This window comes from Colias croceus, chromosome 17 (genome assembly GCF_905220415.1).
Source record: "Colias croceus chromosome 17, ilColCroc2.1".
NCBI classification, from domain to species: Eukaryota; Metazoa; Arthropoda; class Insecta; order Lepidoptera; family Pieridae; genus Colias; species Colias croceus.
This window is the reverse complement of record NC_059553.1, coordinates 4,412,306-4,435,207: the sequence shown is the minus strand read 5'-3', so window position 1 is coordinate 4,435,207 and position 22,902 is coordinate 4,412,306. Positions and strand designations below refer to the sequence as shown.

The following is a 22,902-nucleotide window of genomic DNA, read 5'->3' as shown; positions in this document are numbered from 1 at the left end:
TTAACAAAGTAATTTTGAGCGAATTACGGCATTTATCCTATTTAGTATATTCAAAACGATATTAGATATGCTAAGATTTCACCTGTTTACACAGAACAGTCAAGCATACATAGGAACTTGATAAAATATACAAACATACAAAATCAAATTTACATTAATCATACACTTAAAACTACATTAAATCTATGATACTTAATACAAATTCGTTTCAAAAATCCTCATTATTTACCCGTTTACATTTATACGTAATCATTTAATATCACGATAATATTTGTTTACAATTATGGAACAACTGAATGAGCCTATTAAGTGATAAAATTACTTATGGATTATATTAAATACATCGGTAATTACATTGTAAAACCACTTCATTGTTTGTGAAGAGGCAACTGATCATGCTGCGGTATTTGTAATTGTATTTGTGGTTGCTGACCGCTTAACTGAATACGCGCTACTCTTTGATAACCGTTCACAATAATTGTTTATTCTCCCATTAATAATATAATAATAAAGGTTAATTTGTTGAGAAAAAATTCAGATTTATTTTCAGGGTATGTAATATGTATGTATCAGTGCTTTCCCAAATCAGCCACTCTATGTTTATTGATTTTGTAATACTAGATACTTATAAAGGAAGTAATAATTGTGACAATAAGAGACAATATTTAAGTAGTATTTAAGGATCTTAAAACACCAATATTTCTAATTCGGTTCCATGATTAAAGTTAAATTTTAAAATTAAAAGTGATATTAAAAACAATATAACCTAATACCATCCTAATACATAGTTTATTGTACATGTAACGCCCTGAGATGTTATAATATTGTAGTGCCAAATAAATAATAAAAACCTTAGATCTCAGAGGTAACATCAAAGGGAATATCTTCTATCATCCAATTACATTGTTTGTTATAGAAATTGAAGCTTTCTCTGTAAGCGTAATCAGCTTCATTACGCATCTTTGAAGTGTTTAGCAAAAGTTATATAAAACTGAATTATTTAACGTCTTATGTATATATTACGTGAGATCTAATAGCAGATTATTTTCTAAACGTATTAAATACTTATAGGACGAATTTTAAGATACCCTATCTCAAATTATATACAGTTATTTAGACAAATTGCTGCAAGACGTATGCATGTTTCTCTTGTACGATCTTCTCTCACGGAACCGAAGTTTTCGCTCTGAAAAATAAACAAGTCACTTTATTGACAATATCGTTCGCTAAATTATAATAAACTAAAACTGTTATTATCATAAACAACCGGTTGTTTGTTTCTGTTACCCGTCCGAAAACAATCTTTAGTAAACAGTACTACGAATTCAGTCTTTTTGGATGCCAATCAATTTTTGGAAGATGTAAACAGGGAATCGAGTTATAATCATTGCCTTTGTAGATTAACAAACTGGAGATCAATAGATAAATTATTTATAAAGTGTGATTCATTTCCTTTATGTAAACATGAAATGTATCGTTTTAAATGTTTAATAAAATTAAATGTTGTATTTAAATTAAACCGTATTAAAATGTGTCTAATTTGGCAACTAAACATATTTAACTGTGCTGAGTTGCTTAACCCGAATTATTTGTAAAATAAAAACGTTTAATTGAAAAAAATAATAAATTTAGTGTTTTGGTTTAACATGAAAACTACTGAAGCATGAACAAATAACAGTTGAATCAGTACAATGATTACTAGGGTCGCGGACTATTCTATGAAATTCCAACAATAATTCAACACAGAATAATAAAGCTACATACGCATTGGTTGTCGTCGTTAATTATTTATCACTATGTACCTAGGTATTACTTATTCACATAGTAAATATGATTGTTTGAAACAAACTTATCATTGTATATAGTTCAGAGTAGAGTAGGTTTTATATTATTATATATGGTCCAGCTTGATGAATTACCTACACTAAAATATATTGTACAGTGATTATAAAAAAAGCTAATGGCATATCTTGGTTGAAAAATGAAAATCAATTTATTATGCCGATATTTTGACCGTCAATGGTATATTGAGTATTGCTACTCTTAAAATGTTGTAATGCTATAATATGAAATATACATACGTATTCAATCCATCCGAGTGAGATGGCTGCGGTGGCGGCCACCTATGTAAATGCGCGCGCCACATCAACTGACGAAAAGTCATTCGGAACTGCCTCGACATTGAACAATACAGAACAAAGTTAATGGCCCCGTTCAGTAGTGCCAATGCATCCATCAGCTCGCCAAACAGATCGTAGCACCGCTTGAAGAAACATCGTCCTAAAGCCCCGCTCATAAGACCCAAAATCGCTTGTGGTAGCTCCGTCACGAGGAACAAAAGCAGTACAGCCACTAGCATTTTCGTGGTTCTGTTTGTTCTCTTGTCGCCTTTGCACTGACGTTTTATAGACTTGTCATTAGCGCATGCATTGTTTATACGGATCCTCTTTTGATGCTCATTGGCGTTGTAGACCTCTCTTATTAGCCAGATGCTAATGACCGTCAGAATACAGCAGGGTAGCAATTTGATTACGACGGCATGGACCCAAAAGTTTATCTTGAATAATTGACCTTCTTCATCGGAATCTACGTGATAAAGTATCATGGGACCATTTGGTTCTAGCACAACCGCTGTGTGAATATCGAATACCTGTTGAATATAAATTGCATATTATTATTTGTATAATTCCAATAGAACTTTAGTTCCGTATTTACCTAGTAACCAGTAGTAACTAGAACAGCTGGAAACAAGTAATTAGCTCGATGTAAATAATATTTTTTATTATCTAACCTTAAAACAAATAGCAAAGCAAAAGCAAACTTGCAAAGTATATAACTTTGGAATTATATTATTTATTTAAAAATAAGAATTAATTCAATAGATATAAAGCGATGGATTAATTTCAACATGATTAATTGTTTTCCGACTTCCTGGAAGCGGTGATAATTTTTGATTATTACTAAATTTAACTTTGTAAATTGGGCCGTCAAAAGTAGTTAAATGTCCTCGTAATCGAAAACACGAACTTTCTTTTATCCTGGCGCTATTCAGAATTAATTTACGTGCCGGGCAATTCCGAGCCAACAGTAAAATAGTCACATTAATTCCTAGTATTCAACCAGAAAGGATTTGTCAATACCGACTGAAGAGCGCTAGATACCTATACTAATTAAAACGAATGTACGTATGAACAATTTTTACAGGAATTTATCAGCAAAAATAACAAATTCCACGAAAATTGACGGTTTGATACGTAGGTACCCTACATCAGACAAATATCGGAAAATAGGACAATGAAACGAAATTCATTTTTAAGAAGATTAATTTATTTTTAAAAATTTGACGGGTCCGAGCGTTGGGTCCGAAGGATCAATCGTTGCAAAAAAATAAATTGGTAGGCATGAAAATACCAATGAGGAAATAAATAATTGAACCATTCTTCGTAATCGTATTATTTGCACACAGTCCCAAGAATGTTATGCCTCATTAATTATTTTGGAACAAGGAAATCAGACTTATTGGAAACACAATCCAATTAATCAAATTAAAAGAACGTTTGTAAATTCTAAATTTTTCCGTACGAAGTACTCACCAGGAATGTGGGGATACATAGAAGGGGCGGTAATATAAAGCTGCTGAGGATAGCTGTGCTACATCGTCGCTCTGTACATAGTACATGACTCCTGTCCGAATACCTGATAGGAAATATAAAAAATCTGACATACAAAATTTTTACAGATATAAAAATACAAAATCTATAAAATAATATATAAATCTGCTTTTAAAAATACTTCTGAGCAATCTCCCAAACAAAATTAAGTGAAATTAAATTAAATGAATGATTGGTTTTGTATAAAATATTTCGTAATCGAAACCTGAAATTTGATACAATTAACAAGTTGAATCGAAATATTTATTACATTTTCCCGCAACAATAACACAAATAAATAACACCACAATATCATAAAACTTACAAATCTGTTACAAGTCTGCGATGGAGAGAATTCGTGAAATGGCTTTGTCATATTTTAATTTAGAACTTAATCTATTATTTCTTATTATTTTAGGTATTGTTGAGATAGTTAAACGACTCTATGATTGATTATAAAGATATTTTTTAAGTTATACATAAATATATGCCTTTGTTAATTATATTGCCACTGGCATGATTATAATAACCTATAAAAGCATGTAGTCAGTCAGTATTTTGGGCTAGCTAATCATACTTATTAACTTAATTATTATTAATCTGTAAAATCTTTCTTTTGACTGACTAAATTTTGTTTTAATTGGTTTTGAAGTGAAGGATATTGCGATTTCTTTCCTTCTTCTGCAGATTTCCTCTCAATCAAAAAAGTTGAGTTTACTAGCACGTTTAATTAATATTAAATATGATATTTGTTATTTTGTTTTCGAATTATATTTTCAGGGTCAAAATATTAAACTTTATGACTTAAACAAATGCTTTAGTAATATTAATGTCATGCTGTTCCTTCGAGACACTCAATTAATGTTGTAATTAAAATTATTTTTCATCAATTTTCCAGGAAGCAGCGATTGTATAAATATTAAAATAGTTGAAAGGAATTGAAAAGGATAGACCCTTTTGTGGATACAATTCATTCAGTTTATTCTGAAATACTTATGAGTAGGCGTATACACAGTTCTATTTGAAAGAGATAAGCAGGAAAAAGGACAAAAGATAAATAGAAATCGTATGTTATCTTTAGACCACTTTAATATATAAAGTGAGCCGATTGACGGTAAATCGTAGTACTTATCTACTTAAATAAACTTAGACGAATGTATTAAGGACTTTAAAGTGACTCAATCCCACATTTTTGATTAAAATTCAAATCTTTAGACCACTTTAATATATAAAGTGAGCCGATTGACGGTAAATCGTAGTACTTATCTACTTAAATAAACTTAGACGAATGTATTAAGGACTTTAAAGTGACTCAATCCCACATTTTTGATTAAAATTCAAATTGTATAATGGGAGTTAATGGTCGTTTACTTTCAAATTGTTTTCTCAAATTCCAAAATAGTAAGAATAGTTTTTCTATTTTCCTATGCTTAGGAATTGTAGAAAGATCATAAAGTACCTACAATGTGTCTTAACGTAAAAGATGCACAAAATCAATACCCTCGTGCTAAGCTAAAACAGAACCCAATTTAAAACACACATAGAGAATAAACTTTAAAATTCTAAAAGAATAAACTAAATCCACGTTTAGTTACAGATCGTGCCCATCAAACATTCACTTACTTTATAGCCACGTATCTCCAGATAGCGAGGGAAAGTGTCAGACAAATGGACGCCGTGTGAAAAATCTGTGCGAAATGCATGTGGAACAGGAGATATGCCGCCCACTTGTAGGGCATCTCACGTTGCCCGGGTAATATCTACGGAAAATATCGAGTTTATGGGAACCATTGATTTCAATTGACTATGGTTTATTTATATATTCTTTATTGCAGACACAAAATTTGACAAAAGCAGGATATTATGGGAAGCAATTGGCGGTTTAGCTAATTTTATAATTTGTAAATAAAGTAATTTAAGTTTTTATTTTATGATTCATATTATTTTATTTATAACTAACGGTACTGATAACAGATGTCTAACTGATGAGTTTACAAGTAAATTGATATTTGAATATTTCATTAGCAGTGAGAAATAAGATGGCATGTGAAACTTAAATTTACTTTTCCAATTATATTAAATACTAGATTTCCACCCGCGGCTTCGCCCGCGTTTGCAAAGGAAAACCCGCATAGTTCCCGTTCCCGTGGGATTTCCGGGATAAAAACTATCATATGTGTTAATCCAAGTTACCCTCTATATGTGTGCTAAATTTCATTGTAATCAGTTCAGTAGTTTTTACGTGAAAGAGTAACAAACATCCATACATACATACTTACAAACTTTCGCCTTTATAATATATATTAGATTCGATTAGATTAATACCATTAATATTCTTTAATTATATAATTTGAGTAACCCTATTTTATTAAGTAATAAAGATGCAAACCTCACTCAGAAATAAATACCAACACATGCAGTAAATGAATACAACTGCATTAAAATCATTCAACATAAATATTTGCTCTAAATTTGTTAGAGCGCATGAGTTTGTTATTACAGCACGCTGTAACGTGAACTTTGTGTATTTATTAAAAAACTTCTTGATACATAAATCAAATGGAATCGGTAGCTATTTATCTAGCGTCTAGACCTATAATAGATATATCACTTCGCATTATTGTTTATGGTGCAGTACTTTTCTAAAATTCTACAGTTTGTTTTACTAAAAGCAACGCATGACTACCGATAAATATGATCGATAGAACCTTTTGATTTATTGTCAATGTTTTAAGAACTATAAAGGATATCGTCTAGACGGGAGATATTGAAACGAGGGTCGGGTAATTTAATTTAAATACATTATTTGTTCTTACACTGTAGGTAATGGATTTCAATATTGACAATACGGACAATACATTGCTGATATTGTTTTACCAGACTCTGTATTATGATTGAACTCTAAACCCAATAGATTAGTCTATTGCCATTTATGTAGATCTACAGTCTACATGTATGTAAGAAATACAATATAACAATATTGTATTTCTTCTTATTCTGTTTAATAATTATTAATGTTTAAACATTAGTAAGTAAAACGCAATAAACGATTTCAATAAAACTATCATTTCTTTAGGTACCCTGAATGTAGGAAATTGTACACGTCCGCATACATATAAGAATAATATTACTTACCAAATATCTATAAATCGCAAAGGGCACATACTCCATCATAACGAACACATCAGCCACGGCCAGCCACTTCAGCAATCTGTTGATCGGCGCTGCAGCGAGGTCGCGCCGAGTCAGCACCGCTACGTTCAACGCGTTTGCTAGTGAACCGAAGAAACAAACCTGCCAACGTATTATACACTTTATTTTCACCGTGATAAGCTCTTATTTTGTACTTACATGTATATTGAATGCGTAATTATTAGGTCAATTAAATTTCATGGTAAAGTATGAACTACAGGCTGTTACGTCGTAGCCAGATCGTGTGGCGTAGCACAGCTACGTTGAAAGTTTAGATAAACAATCTCTGAGAGTCCATTCATATTCATATATTCATGAGGGTAAAACAACTTCGATATATTTTAAATTGCGTAATAAAATTATAATATGATTTCGTGCTTATAATAGAAAATATCAAAATAAATATATATTTACATGAATAAGAAACTGAAATTTTAATACAATTATTGAATACACAAATGCAATGCGTCGTTCACGCGGTGTGAAATTTTTTATCATCAAACGGTCTCTTGCTCATTAGGTATAATATTCACATTTATTGGCCTGAAATTATTTCTGAATAAAACAATAGTATAAGTTGGTCGGTCGTTTACTAATGAACTAAAGGAACGAGAATATTTGACACACTTTGAGTAGGTTCCTATACTTTAAATGTTGATTACTCAAAAGTTATCTACATTATTTTAGCGCTACCAAAAAGGAGCAGTTTGTTGATAAGGTACCTACTAACTACGTAATATTCTCGTTTTATTGTATCCAAAATTTACTTTTATATTTACATTTATTACCATTTTATACAATTATGTTGAAATATAAATATACATTTAAAAAAAATTTAATGGTCAAGAAAAAATCATAATAATGTTATTTTTGTTTCACGTGTCCTATAAGCCCTATTTATTATTAAAGATTTACAAATATAAATATTTGCTATAATTTAGAGGCTTCACTGGAATATCTACATACTCGCAATGGCTCTTTATGTCCATCAGCCACAATTTAGGGATACATTATTAGAGCTATGCGATACATATAGCTATCATTGAAATTCCACACTGAAACTGTATTCGATCCGACCTGAACACGAGTTTAACATAGTTTTAGTCTTAATGCACTAGTTCCTACTCGTGTATGTAGGCCACTCTATGATAACATATTATAGTAATACTTAAATAACATTCATATTTTCAGTGAAGTACTATCTTAGTTTTTGTATTAATTAAGTTATTTTTTATGCCAATAGGGCTTGATATCCATCAAAAAAACCGTTCAAAATTTTCTAAAAGACAAATATAATAAAACTTAAAATAATATAAAAGGGTTATATTTTTAGAAGTTATTTAACTTTGATTATGAATATCTTTATTTTTCAATACATATTTTGAACTTTAGCAAGTCAAAATCAGAGGAGAAAAGCAAAAGGGTCTTCGAATTATTTACGACTGACGCATGTGAACTTCAAACTTCAAAGAAATTTAAGAAGATGATGTAATTAGAAATTATAAACTTTGTCGTAATTAAATTATATTTCAGGTACAGATTAAAGTTCTACTGTGAACTAATCCATATTAAATTTAAAACAAATAAGAGTTTTGTGATGTAAAATACACACATAGCAGCGTAACAAATTCGTCTATCTGATTTACCTTTTTGGAAGCGCGAAATTCAATTACTTAATCTAAACTGAAATGTATAGTCACAGTTAATTTTCTCTCGTTCCATGCTACAATTTTATATACCTATCCGAATAAAAATTTACACCGTAAAAACATTTTATTCGTTATCTACTTAAAATATCAGAGGAAATTCGCTGCGCCAAACACGAATGTGCAAGATATTTATCAGCATCGCATCGCCCGGTAATGAGAATGGTAATCTAGATGTTTAAGATATTTTACGATATTTTTGTGTTTTTGTCTAGACGAAGGTATTCTAATAAGGGCGTACGTCAGCAATTTTAATGCGCATTAGCGTCTATCAAAGTGGTGGCTGTGACTAAATCCAATTATAGAACTTTCTAGTTGATTGTAGTTTACACCGAGGACTAGCGACTTGATTGGGGACCGTCTTAACAGTAAAGCCGTTTTGTGGTCGCATCAAACACCATCGCTCATTGGGACAGTATCCCCCTGATGTTGTAAATGAGAGGATTCTGAAGATGTTTGAATAGTTTAGATAACTCAATCACACGGATGATGACTGTAGCCGCTGTTTTGTAATTTTGTATGAAATTGGCTTAAATGATCACTCCAAAACTTTGGGCAAAGGTTTCTTGCCGACCGCTTCGTGTCAAAGGCGATTACAAGCATTTTTTTTATATTATAGGAATAATAATAAAAAACAGTGATGGAAAAGTAGGTACGAGTTATAAATGTTTTCCCTAATTTGGAACATTAATTATTAACGCAATATTCAGCATATAACCTTAATTTCATCCAGCTCAGAGACTCTTTTTAACGAAAGTTTATAGAAGTTTAAAATAACTTCATGGGAAGCTAGAGTTGCAAATAGGGAGAAAAGATAGCTGACTAAACAGTTGATCATAAATCACAGTCAGTCTAACGTGACTATGAAAAATATGAGAGCGGTGATGTCAATCCGTCGATCAGCGGAGCATCGAGATCATAGACAAATGGTTATAATTATTTCCTGTTTCATTAATTTATCAAACCATTATTCATTTTGATACGGAATAATAACAAATGACTACTGAAATGTTATCAAATGATATATATTTATTTAAGACACTTCATTGTACAGTAATAACAACAGATACATGGAAACAACAACAACAACATGGAAACCATGAACATAGTAAATGTTAAATAGACGGCATTATTGCTTAAAGCAATGTCTTCTAGACAATCATAAAATTTAAAGAACACGTACGATGATGTTTTTGTAAAAAATAAGGATAAAGAATAAAGATGTAAGAAATTAAAGTGCGACTAACGTAAAAATGTAAACAAACATCGTACTCAATACTTATGTAAAATAAATTGAAAGTAAATAATAAAAGTAGATCAATTACTCCAAATACATCAGCAAATAATCGGAAGGGAAGCATTAACGAGCTTAATTGATGTTATTTGATATTGTTGCTCTTGAAAACTTGTTAAGAGCCACATATGGATGTGTGTGTTTACAGCCTTTATTTACTTTACCTACTTCTACAAAGGATGCTTTTAGTTAAGTATTTGTTATTTTGTGCAAAGATAAAACTTTCAAAAAGAAAATCTGTACTCTCTTATAGATTACTAGTTTTTGCCCGCACCCGCTTTGTCTAAAACCTAATAAATTATACACTTAAACCTTTCTATTGAATCTGTGTTAAAAAAACTGCAAAATCCGTTGCGTAATTTTAAAGATTTAAGCATACAAAGGGATATAGAAAGCGACTGATTCCTTCCTTCCTCTTAATAAATTATTTACCCTAATATTTTTTTTTCCGTTTTCTTTTATATTCATACAAAGGAAAAGATCTAAGACTGACCAAAAAATTCGAAATCAATTTTTGACAGTTACAAATCAAGTTTCTTCGTCTTATTTTCTTATTCTTAATATTCCTCGGACCGTACTCAATTCAATAATTTTCTTCTTCAAAATATTTGGTACCTATATTGTTGTATTATTCATACCTACATACATTACGATTGTATTTTTTAACATCGCAAGATATAAATCACTACATAGTATAAAACAAAGTCGCTTTCTCTGTCCCTATGTCCCTATGTCCCTTTGTATGCTTAAATCTTTAAAACTACGCAACGGATTTTGATGCGGTTTTTTATAATAGATAGAGTGATTCAAGAGAAAGGTTTTAATACATAATTTATTAGGTTTTAGACAAAGCGGGCGAAGCCGTGGGCGGTGAGCTAGTTTATAATAGGTAAAAAAGTTTAAAAAGAAACGAGCAGAAACACCCTTAAAGTATCGCAAACAAGATAATAACTGCATCAAAATTCAGGGAAAAGTTAAAAATATCATTTGGAAATTGGATTTTCTTGGCACATCCTTGGCCTCTGTTTTGAAGCTGAAAACAAGTTAAAAAGCTTTTCATAATTAGTAGAATGTTATAACTATTTGCAATGAAGAATAATGTGTGAAAATTAATTAAATTTACAATTTAGGTTATGTTTTCAGTTGAAATTGACGCAAGCACTTTCGCGTGGGTCTGGTATCATCACCATATATTTTTATAGACTGCCCTAATTACCCTAATAATCATTTGTGGTTTGACCTAAGTTTCTTTTCAAATAATAGTGTTTTACAGTTGCGTATAAAAAGATAAGAGATATGTAGCTATTAAAAAAGTTAATTCTTCAAGTTACAACAGTATCTAAACTCTATCAATAAAAATAATTTCGAAAACTACTCCGAAAAGTATTCATGATATTCATGTTTTACTATGAAATATAAATATGACTTATTTAGATAAATACTAGCATGTATATATTTTTCCTGTCTTTAAGCATATAACCAACTATAAGAATAATCCTTATACCTTATTAATAATATTATTTCGCAAGGAGAGAAAGCTAGCAGAATAAATAAAATAATGTAAACAAGGCAAGTGTCTATTACTGTAAAAATCTAAAGAATGCCAAACTAAAAGAACCCAAAAAGCTTGATTAAGATTGAAGTCTCAAAGGGGCAGATGTATTTTACATACCGTATACTGATTAAAGAAGAGCTGGCCTGAAAATAAATTCGCAACCGTTTGTAGTACCTACTAAGATATTTACACTTTATTAAAATAAAAATAAGGTTTTGTTTTTATAATTACCTTATAAAATTAAGTTTTCCCGCGTTAATCTCTGGAACAGCTTAATCGATAAAATTGGACGTACACTCAATAAAAGATTGTTATTCATCACGAAATTCACGTAAAATCCATAGCAAGGAAAGTTTGCTTAAATTATTATAAACTAGCTTCCGCCCGCGACTCCGTCCGCGCAGGAAAATTAAGAAAAAATAAGATTTATTTATTTTTCTACGTATTTTTCCGGGATAAAAAGTATCCTATTTTATGCCCAGGATAATAAGGTATAATTATACCAAGTTTCATCGAAATCGAACCGTTAGTTTTCACGTGATGCCTTCACATACAGACAGACAGACAGACAGACAGACAGACAGACAGACAAAAATTTTTTTAATCACATATTTGGGTTTGGTATCGATCCAGTAACACCCCCTGCTATTTATTTTTTCAATATTTTCAATGTACAGAATTGACCCTTCTACAGATTTATTATATGTATAGATACTAAACTCGTAGATATACAGTAGATACAAAACTTTAACAAAATATAAACTCCTCTCAAGAATATATCAAGTTGCGGTCACGCCTTGTTCTGATCCCGTCTGTAATTTATTTTATGATCCTTGTTAGATAATAATTTAAAGACAAACATTTATATTCAGATCTTCGCTCGGTGTATCCTCAATAGATTAATTATTTCAAGCCTCATTGAATTTATAGTTTTTTTTTTGGTATAATTATATTACTTGTTTGTTAGTACGTGTATTACTAGTTCTATTAATAGACCACCTTAAAATTATTGTGTGGTCTATTTAGATACTAGAAAAAAAGGTTTATTTAGTTTAGACACGTTTAGATAACATCAACACATTAATGAAGAGTGTCATTGATTGATTAAAAAATAAATTGGTGAACAAACCCATCGATAAATTGATATTGCATTATCATTGACGAACGGACACACCTCTTTAATTTGGAAAAAAATGTAAGAGGACCTGACACTTTACTAATCATGGTCTCGCATGTTGTTGACAAGATATTGATTACATCGAAATTTACGTAATTCTCCCTGCAATAATCAAAATGGAAAAATTGCACTTAAAAGTTTTCTCGCTTTAGGTTTTATTTCTTTCATTCCATCGCAACTAAAAGTTAATTTTTCATAGGTCGTAACAGAAGCATTAAGTTAAATAGAGTTATAAAACTCGTCTGACAAAGATATTAAAGTATCATAACGTTAAACAAGTTAAAACGCAGTTGTTACATTCACCTAAAGTTAAATAATAGTAAATTGACAAACGTATTTATAGAAATAACCTTTTGATATTTTGGGCATTTATGAAACAATGGAAAACTCTTTTAGGGAAAACGTATCATTGCATTTTCAGTATGAAGTAGGTACATTGACAGCAGATGAAATAATACTTACAATGAGACTGATGTATCCATGTATGCTATTGTATGCCAGGATCAAGTCGCGTAGGTTGCCATCGCAATAATTGCAGCTCGGTTCTGCGGCCTTTGTCAAGTTCAATTTCGAGCGCCATCCGTCCACTAATTTAACCAATGTGCCAAAATCAATTGACTCGTGGTGAGTTTTCGTCGAGCGTTCCTTCAGAGCCGAGAGAAATTGTGACATATTAATAGTCTTATTCCCGTCCGTGCTTTCGGTCGCAAACAACATTTCCTCAAACAAATTCGTCAAGGCTTGTGTGATGTTGGATGTCGCGCTTTCTTCGTTGGCCATTTTCTCGAGTCTCAATAAGTATTCATAGCTTCCTTTGGTATGAAGAACATGTATGAGCAAGAATCACTGGTTTCAAGTGAATATCTCCGAGGAGCTGCAAAGAAAGCATCATCTTAATATTGTAACAAGATTTATGTACGAGCTATACGCTGCCGCTCGTAGGAACTTAATTGAATTTATAATGTTATCTGTATGTGTTTCATATAAGCTCTATTTTTGGGAATGTATACAACATTAACATGAAGAAAATTATAAGTGCTATTAGGGGAAATCAAATTTACTCCCACGAAAATAACGTGTCTGCGAGCCGCGTAGATAAAAACCTAATTAGTTTAGACTTTGAAATGATAAAAATAATTCAAGAGTATATTCTATACAAGAAAAAAATAGGCAACAAGCTTGCTTCGAAATAACTTCTCTCTGATATAAAATCAGTCAAAGAATTATGTATAATTGAAATCACGATTTGTAGAAGAACGAAATGAATGCCATACCCTATACAGTATACTCTCATCATTATAATTACATTGAACACTATTCGAACATCTAAATAAAAGAAAACAGGCATTGAAGTGCAAATAACACACGTTAAAATACATTACGTCTGTATCGGAAACTCAATAAGGAAACGTTAGATTTAATCTCGCATGAAAGCTTCGCTCTACAGATGTAGTAGAGTATTTTATCACTGAGCAATTTTTACACTTTATAAAAGAGACTATCTACACATTTTTTAATACTTGTAAAAGAGATTAGAAAGTATGTTATTTATTATATAAATAGATTAAATATTACAACAAAGATCCTAATAGTTTGAGCTTTCAGCTCACGACATAATGATGGATCATTTTCATGAATAACAAACTCTGTTATATTTTAAATATCTGTTAAATGATGTAGCGGTAATATTAAACTGTAGTTTAAATAATAAGCAAAACATAAATCTAACTTTTATGACGTATACAATCCGGTATATGAGTCAGGAGAATTTCGTCGGAAGTTGTAATTTTTCATGTCACAGATCAAATGAAAGATAAATCCCGCTCACTTTATATAGCACATGAATTATTCAAAATTATATACATACATTTTGTTCAGTCTATAAAAACATGTTGAATTAATGTGTGAACATATTGTTATGATTGGCCTTGTTATTTCAATGGCTCAGTGGGATTTGGGTTTACATACCAAAAAATAGGCTATGGTACTCTTATCTGTATTTGGCATATCAATAAAAGTAAACGTAAAATAATAATAATATTTTTTTGCCTCCAAAAGTATACATATAGTGTTTTTTGAGTTACCTACTTTTATTTAAATCTATAAAATAAATAAAATAAATAAATAAACGTTTATTGTCAACATAACACAAATACACCAGAGCATGAGATTTTACACAATATAAACACACACACACATAATATACACACATTAAATTTATCATCAATAAGTAAGTAAGGTACTGGGCATTTTCATGTTGACAAAAGGGACCAACTCAGTATTCGGCACGAATGATAATAAAACCATTCGTGCCACTGATTTTCAGTGGCCCCTAATGACACTTGGAGTTGACAATTACGAAATACAAAAAATAATATTAATAATAAAAAACGAAATTAAAACAAAAACAAAAATTAAACAAATAAAACACGACATTAACAATACTTGCAATTAAAATAGTAACAGAAATTAGAAAAAAAAAATACATTAAAACAGCCAAATAAAAATAAAAAAGGTCTAAAAACAAACAAAAGCTTTTAAAACGTACAAAAAATAAAATAACAATAAACAAACAGAGCATAGCATATTAAAATAAAATATATAAAAATATAAGAACTTATCAAAAAAATTGGCTAAACCTAATGAAAGCTTTAGCTGCCAAACTAAGCTTGTAATATAGCACTCGCTAAACCCACTCTGACCGTTTTATAATGTATCCTTAATGATAAGGTTCTTAATTATAAATGTATAAGCCTTAAGAAAGGCTATGAAGCAGCGAGTGCGTAAGTGTATGTGTGTGTACATGTGTGTGGGTGTGTATAAACACACACAACAGAACTTGAAATAAATTTTCTGTTTCGTCAAAAAAAAATTAAAATTTTACGCTTCAATCATTACTCCATAAATATTATTCGATTGTTATAAGCGTTTGTTCTTTTTGCCGGGCGAGGTCTTTTTCCTAGAAATTGGATCGAACTGACGGCTTCTATAATTCGTGTAATTTTATGCCTTCTAAAAATTATAAGCGGTCAAACCATCTGTTTATTTTCCAGTATTTCCAGAAACTAAATTTCATACAGCTTTGTTCAAAGCTTTTATAATTACTTAATAGGCGAATAATACGAATAAAACCTTTCGGCAAAAACAAGGTACTTAAACTAATATTTATACCCAATCATAGAATACCAATACCGAGATAACGCAGGAAACATGAGCTTTATATAAGATTTAGATGTCTGAGTTGAGACTAATAAATGGCAGGATTTGAAGGCCGATTAAATAAAATCAATCAATGCAACAGATGTTAAAAAATCTGCCTTCAATATTAGTATAGAATATATTATAGTCTAACGTGCCCATATTATAGTTCCTATAAACAAACTCACGTAGTAACAAACTTACAAAGTTTATATTGTTTAAATTGTAATTTATTAGTAAACATTAGTTTAAAGTAAGAAGGATGTGGTATTTATATTTGATTTTTTTTTAATCTGTTGCCTTTAAGATATTTCAAAATCAACCTTAAGCAACAGACTATAAGGATTAAAATTAGATAACTGATTGGAGAGCAAACTTCCTCACCTGTTACAGACATTTTCATTATATAATTTGCCGTGTCAATACCCATTCTAGAAATATCTTTATTGAACAAATTTATACGATTTATAATCAACGAAGCTATATTTATTTCATAAGACTATTGAATATCATTATTATTTTCTTAATTAAAATTTCGCAAGATCATATTTACGCTTCTACTTACTTTAGACATATTATGAAATATTAAACTGTATACAAATTAATAAATTTATAACTAAATTTAATACTTTTAAAGCTAGAAAATAAATTTATATCGAAGAAGAGAAACAAAACAAATGTAATTCGTAGTAAAATAATCGATGTTTCTTTTTGTGGTGATTATTTACTGACAAGCAGTAAAAAATATTAGACATGAAACTTCATACCTAAAATCTAGCCAATTCCTGTGATCCATAAAATTCTTCTTTTAACACTATTCTATATAACAGTGCAGATAAAAATATAGCGAGTTTACACCGAGGCGCCTGTTAGTTAACGTCGATCAATTTATTTGCGTTTTAAAAATAATTGCACGGAAAGCTTTCGCTTTTATTTTTTACTAGATGACACGACAGACGTCGTTCTGTGAAAAGCAAAATCGGTTGCGTTATATGATACGGGGATTGTAATTTTTATGAATGATTTTGAGAAAGCTATTTACCAAAAAATGTGTTGCTTCGTAGTCGTAATTGAGCTTTTCGCTTTTTTTATTTTATATACCATACGTATTATTTAGGTATATCTGAATAAGTAAATATATTTTCTAGATATGCTTTGGAATCGTTTTTCAAAACATCTGGATTTGTTTTTTCTATTCATCCAGAAATTACTCGAGTCTGTCAATAGGATTACTTTTTCGCCAAAAGAATCTTAGAAAACTCATTACTGGTTAATTTTCCAAGCCACCAATTCGAAACGTTTAACGTACATAAATCTAATAGGTTATCATAATTCTAATGTTATATAATACTAGCTGCTGCCCGCAGCTTCGCCTGCGTGGAATAGATAAATAAAGATGATACAAATTTTCATCCCCAATTTTATCCCCTTGGGGGTAGAATTGATCAAAATCCTTTCTTAGGGGATGCCTCCGTCCTAACATCTCCCTGCATGCCAAATTTCAGCCCGATCCGTCCCGTGGTTTGGTCTGTGCGTTGATAGATCACTATATCAATCACCTTTGAGTTTTATATATTTATAGATTTTAGTTAATAAATGTGTAGCCTCGTAAGTTTAGTTTATTTATAATAATATGTTTCAGAATAAGTAGACAAAACATACAATCATAACAGAGCTTTAGTATTGTTTCTTCAGATTTTCAAAGCACCGAATTCACTTCGTTCCCTTATTGTTTAGAAATTTTCTATCACATATTGTTTAGGGCAAATAGTAATGTACTTATGGCCTTTGTTAGTGTATACTTAATACACTAACAATGTCTAAACAAATGGAATATTATGTTTCATCTTCAGTTTAAATTAAATTGCTAGATTAAATCATAATTCTGAAATTGTAAGTAAACTGTTTACATGACTCATATAAAATGTCAGAATAACAATAAATTCTATGAACGCAACTATGAATTGTACATTGTAATAATATAGGTATTTTAAAAGGGTGAAAATTCGAAGAATACAAGAGGTTACAATACAAAATTTAAATATACAATGAGAGTTAATTTAAATATTAAATTATCATCAAATCCTACTGAATATATCTATCAATGCCTGAATAATTCTATGTATCTACATAATATTCTATGACAACAAATCTTATTTATTCTTGTTGTAACCACGTAATATTAAAGTTTATAGACCGTGTTATGTATTCAAAAGTAAACTGCGTTTATTACAAATTTTCAGAACGTACTAAACAAAGTACTTCTGTCGTAAAACAATAGGCTCTTTTTATGAGCTTGCTATGATACCACTAATAAATTAACCTGGATTAGTCTGACGCTGCCTTGTTTGGTAATCGTATTTCTTGGCGGTTTCTATTTTCGCAAATCTATATTTTAGTACGCATAAACTGAGTATTTAGACGGTCATAAATCTCTTTTATACCATCTTCAATTACTGCGTAATTGGTAAGAATCGTTAAAGTATAATTTTATTATTTTATTCGTGAATTTTTAATGAGATACGAATGTTTATTAATAGTCTAAAGTTATTGTCTAGACGTACCCACACAATACTCTTCTTTTCATGTGTTTGTAATTCAATTATTATAATTTTTCATATTTGGTTGGTAGTGAAACACTTATTAAATTTGGTGTAAGTAAACGATTATAAGAAAACAAACAATAAATGTTTCGTTATATGTTCCAGTGGTTCCAGTGTTTCGTTATATATGGAGATTTTATAAAACTTTTTTGTGATGTGTATCTACAACTTTGCTAATAAATTATATATTGTATAGTTCGTATTGATTAACCCGATTTTTGGCACAAATTCTGCTCCTTGGTAGAAATAAACAAACGTCCAAAAGCATCCGCAGTAATCAGTCAATAAGATGTTATTCAATAAAGGATATGAGACAATAGGACGAGAAAGAGGATTTTCTTCTATATGACAAAATAAAAACAATATTTATGTTTTATCCCATATAATACCATCAGGGGCAATTGTTCTAAAACAATGAAAATTCGATGTTTTTGTTACATGGTTTGTATGGCGAGCTCTCATTTCTCATGTTATAATACTTTTAACTGATTCCTGCCAGGTGACACTGACACATTTAATTGTTTTGTCTTCGTGTACAGTTGGGATAATCTATGTTTACGCGAGTGGTTTTAATTTAGAGTGCTCTTTATCAAGCGGACAAGCATGATAATGGATAAAAAATACCACTATAATTTTTGATAGCGTTTAATAAATATTTTACGTATATATTATATTTACCACCATCATAGCTTTATACTTCCATACTTTATTTCCGCCCTTTCCAGTTATATTTTCAACAACAAGGAGTACACCTTTTTCATACAGATTTATAGCTAGTCGTCGTATAAGTAGGTAGGAAGAATTCTTATAGAATACTAAGTAATATCAGTCTTATGAATAACAAATTGATCTTTTTAAACATAACAGTTCAATATAAAGTACCCTAAGGTCGTATACGAGTGGTTGCTCGTAAGCAGCAAGGCCGCCTATATACCAAAAAAACCTTTTGCGGAGTTCTAAAATATATACCTCATATAATATATGATATATCTGATATCACAAATATAAGATTACAAGTGGAATCACGTTCAGAGAAATACAATTTATATCATGTTAAGTTGCTAAACGCTACACTCACAACAAGAAAATAAAAATAACAAGCGAAGTGTCTCTAGTTGTAATAGTACGATAGTTTTATAATATTATCTGTGTTAATACTGTAATAGTGTGGAATATAAAATGAAAGGAAGAAGGAAGTCGGCGAATTGGAATGATGAAATAACGACTGCATCTTAGTTTAATAATATGCTGTTTATTAATTCAATATGCAAATCAATTCAGTGAAATAATGGAAACACAATAAGATCAATAATTCTATACATTTATGCCTCATCAAGAGTAAAGCTCTTTTATTTATTGCTCTATTATTAAGAAAATATTATTATTTTTTTATTATTTATAAACTATCAATGAATCAATGCGAAAGTAACTTTCTTTCTATCAATTTTAATGTGAACACGTTTTCACGGCTAAGCCACTGAACCTTTAAATTTGCTACAGATGACTAAACCTTAGGAAAGGACATAGGCCTCGCAATATGACAAAAAACAAACATTTTGGGAGCGAAACGAGGTTTGAAATATGTGTGGGAAACGGCTATCTGGGATAACGTGAAATATACGAGAGAATATAATAAAATATTTCAACTTCTTTGTGGGCACAAAATAAGAAATTCTTATTGTAAGTAATTCATTACATATTAAATTAAATTTGTAATAAATTATTTCAATTCAAAACGAGGACGACTCTTTGTGGCAAGGAAGTATCCATCCAATATACTCGGATTCTGATTTATTAATATTGAAGATTGCCGGGAACCATAATTAATTGCTATATCACTTTCACGAGACAGGATTTTTAAACTAGCTTAACGCCGCGGCTCCGTCTGCTTTGATGGTAAATTATCTCTTTTGTTTACCTCCTTCTTATTGATAAAAACGTGAATAATGGTTTGAGATTAAATTTAAGCAATTATTTTATATTGGTAAAATATAACGTGCAAGATGTACTTATGTATAGTAAAAAAATGGAAAATGTTAATTTATCTCCAATGTGTATAAAATTTTACATCCATACTAATATTATAAATGCGAAAGTACCTAACTCTGTCTGTCTGTTACTCAATCACGCCTTAACTACTAAACCAATTTGCATGAAATTTGGTATAGAGATATTTTGATACCTGAGAAAGGACATAGGATAGGGATAAGGATAGGTTTTATCCCGGAAATTCCACGGGAACGGGAACTATGCGGGTTTTTCTTTGACTGCTCAGGCGATGCCGCGGGTGGAAAGCTAGTTATAAATAAATTTAAATATCAAAAGAATTTCATTATGAACAATAGACATCACGTATCCCAGATTCATATCATAATATCACATCAAAGAGAAATTAAATTCTTTATAGTGTGCGATGTATTGGAATATAAAGCAGGTTATGAAATAATGTTATTATGTTCAAAGTTAATAAAAGTACTTTTTTGATCTCAAGACAAGAAAAATAATACGTATGTAACAAAAAAAAATACGTACCCAATGAAAATATCAAATAGTTATGGTCAGCGGATATGACGTAATTAGGTATAACTAAAAATAAACACAAATCACAATAAACAAAGTGCCAATGTCGCTACGGTCACACTTTCTTTGAAGATAGCTTGACAACCAAACAACAATCATTAATTATTGTCGTTTTATAAGCAGAAATTAGTTATCTTATGATTATACCAAATCCAGTGATGACTTACACAATCCAGGAAGCATTTAAATCTAAATAATTACCTCGTTATTCGCCAAACATTACAGCTAGTTATGCTAACTTTTCAAAGTAAAATTAAATATTTTTCTAACGTGATTGATTAAATCTAAATCTCGGTAATTATCACCTTATAACAATACATTCGAAACAATCATTACACTATTATAATAGATATATATTAAACTAGGTATAAAAATGAAACAAACTCACATTCATAGCGGATCCAACAAGATTTTTACAGAGTTCACATCACCAAGATCCACTTTTAGATTTTACGATCCAATATTGTTCATGTAACGGGAAATCTCTCCCGCCCTTTCACACCGCTCGCTAGCCACAGTCGAACTGAGTTCTAACAGTTGCTTCGGGAACGCGCTATCATTTTCACCTATTCTCAATTGGATAACTCTTGCATTAATTTGTAAAACTGAGCACTTAATTAATTCCGTTCGTCGAGATACGTTCATGCTTTCTAAAACATGGAATTGCAAACTTTTGCTGTAAAATTATTTCTAAGGTTCATAAAAGGCTTTCAAGCCGCGTATAAAAGGTGTGGAAGCGATCTGCATAATATAATAATAAAAAGCTTTGATGAAACCCTGTTATTATTTTTAATGTGAACGTGTTTGGTGGTTTCTAAATCCTTTACGTTTCAAAAGAAAGATTGATGTGCTTTTTATCAGGAATAGGTACGAATATCACGCAATCGAAACCGCGGTATCTAAGTGATTTATTTTTCAGGCATATAATATGCAATGTTTATTAGATAATAGAAGTTATAAATAACTTGATTGTGCGTTTATTTGAATCGATTTCACAATAAGATGTCATTTAGCTAGCTGATAGCTCAATGATGTCGTTAACAGAATCCGATTATAATAATTAATAATTCGATTAACACTGAGAATAATGAATGGGTTCTTAGCAAATAAATAAATATAATATGATTTATGGCAATATAATGGAAATGGGAATGCGGAAAAATGTTTTTTTTTGAAGTGACTTCTATAGGCGCGTTGAGAGTAAAATTTCAAGATCGCGTCTTTTCAATATCGTCACGTCTGCGTCATGGAGTAAGGCGACGATGTTGCTATCTTTGAAGAAAGAAAGAAGTTTCACTTCTGACAAATGTGATCGGCACACACGCTCCTTTTCTATCTCTACGCAAATACATTATTTTATAATAGCTCCTACATAGCCTTATTTAGTTTTAAATAGCATCGCACATTTATTATGCATTCATCCTTATTAACATTGCTTTTACAGTTTATAAAGGATTGTTTTATCCTTGAAAAGTGAAGCTTTTCTTCTGTATTAATATATTTTATATATTTATACACTATTAAAATGTAAATGTATATTTGTTTAACATAGTTTAAATTTAATTTGTTAAAAAGTAAATAATAAAAGAAAAATTTAGTTCGTGTTTATGTTTCATTATCGGCTCTTATCAAACGGCCACATTAAATAATAAATAAAATGTATAATCCTTTTAGCCAAACATTTTTTTTTCGTATCAAAACAAGTCAAGACTCAAGACAACATAAATATGTTGTATCATTTGTAGTATTACATTGAAATTGGATTGTTCCAGCACTTATTCCTTTGCGGGGAAAAAATAACAGCACTGCGAATCTAGCCATCAAAGTGTAACGTCGGGAAGTAAAATATGCTTGAATAATACGCGAGTTACTTTCAACACACATGGTTTTCCAAAATAAGCTCAAGATTAATGCCTACGATATGATACCTATTTATGAGAAACGATA

General features: G+C 30.4%; 1 protein-coding gene across 2 annotated transcripts; it reads right to left on the bottom strand.

Annotated features, from left to right (window-relative positions):
* Positions 1 to 928: 928 nt before the first annotated feature.
* LOC123698993 (G-protein coupled receptor dmsr-1-like) lies at positions 929 to 21,451 on the bottom strand. 2 transcript variants are annotated; one of them, XM_045645842.1, is made up of 7 exons: positions 21,344 to 21,451; positions 13,037 to 13,448; positions 6,786 to 6,944; positions 5,274 to 5,410; positions 3,594 to 3,696; positions 2,082 to 2,650; positions 929 to 1,186 (listed from the first exon to the last, which is right to left on the bottom strand). In XM_045645842.1, the coding sequence occupies exons 2-7, from the start codon at positions 13,352 to 13,354 to the stop codon at positions 1,165 to 1,167; spliced, it is 1,308 nt and encodes a 435-aa protein (XP_045501798.1). In that variant the 5' UTR covers positions 13,355 to 13,448; positions 21,344 to 21,451; the 3' UTR covers positions 929 to 1,164. The 2 variants fall into 2 exon arrangements, with proteins under 2 accessions (XP_045501798.1, XP_045501800.1); XM_045645844.1 differs by lacking the exon at positions 13,037 to 13,448 and having other exon boundaries at positions 21,344 to 21,432.
* Between the last annotated feature and the right edge of the window lie 1,451 nt (positions 21,452 to 22,902).

What these genes read in the sequence shown, in the direction of transcription:
- LOC123698993 (XM_045645842.1), bottom strand. Translation starts at nt 13,354, where the DNA reads ATGGCCAACGAAGAAAGCGCGACATCCAACATCACACAAGCCTTGACG. An exon ending in ATGGATACATCAGTCTCATT is followed by an intron (nt 6,945 to 13,036) that starts GTAAGTATTATT and finishes ATACGTTGGCAG; the next exon opens with GTTTGTTTCTTCGGTTCACT. An exon ending in CACTCGGATGGATTGAATAC is followed by an intron (nt 1,187 to 2,081) that starts GTATGTATATTT and finishes TTTATTTTTCAG; the next exon opens with AGCGAAAACTTCGGTTCCGT.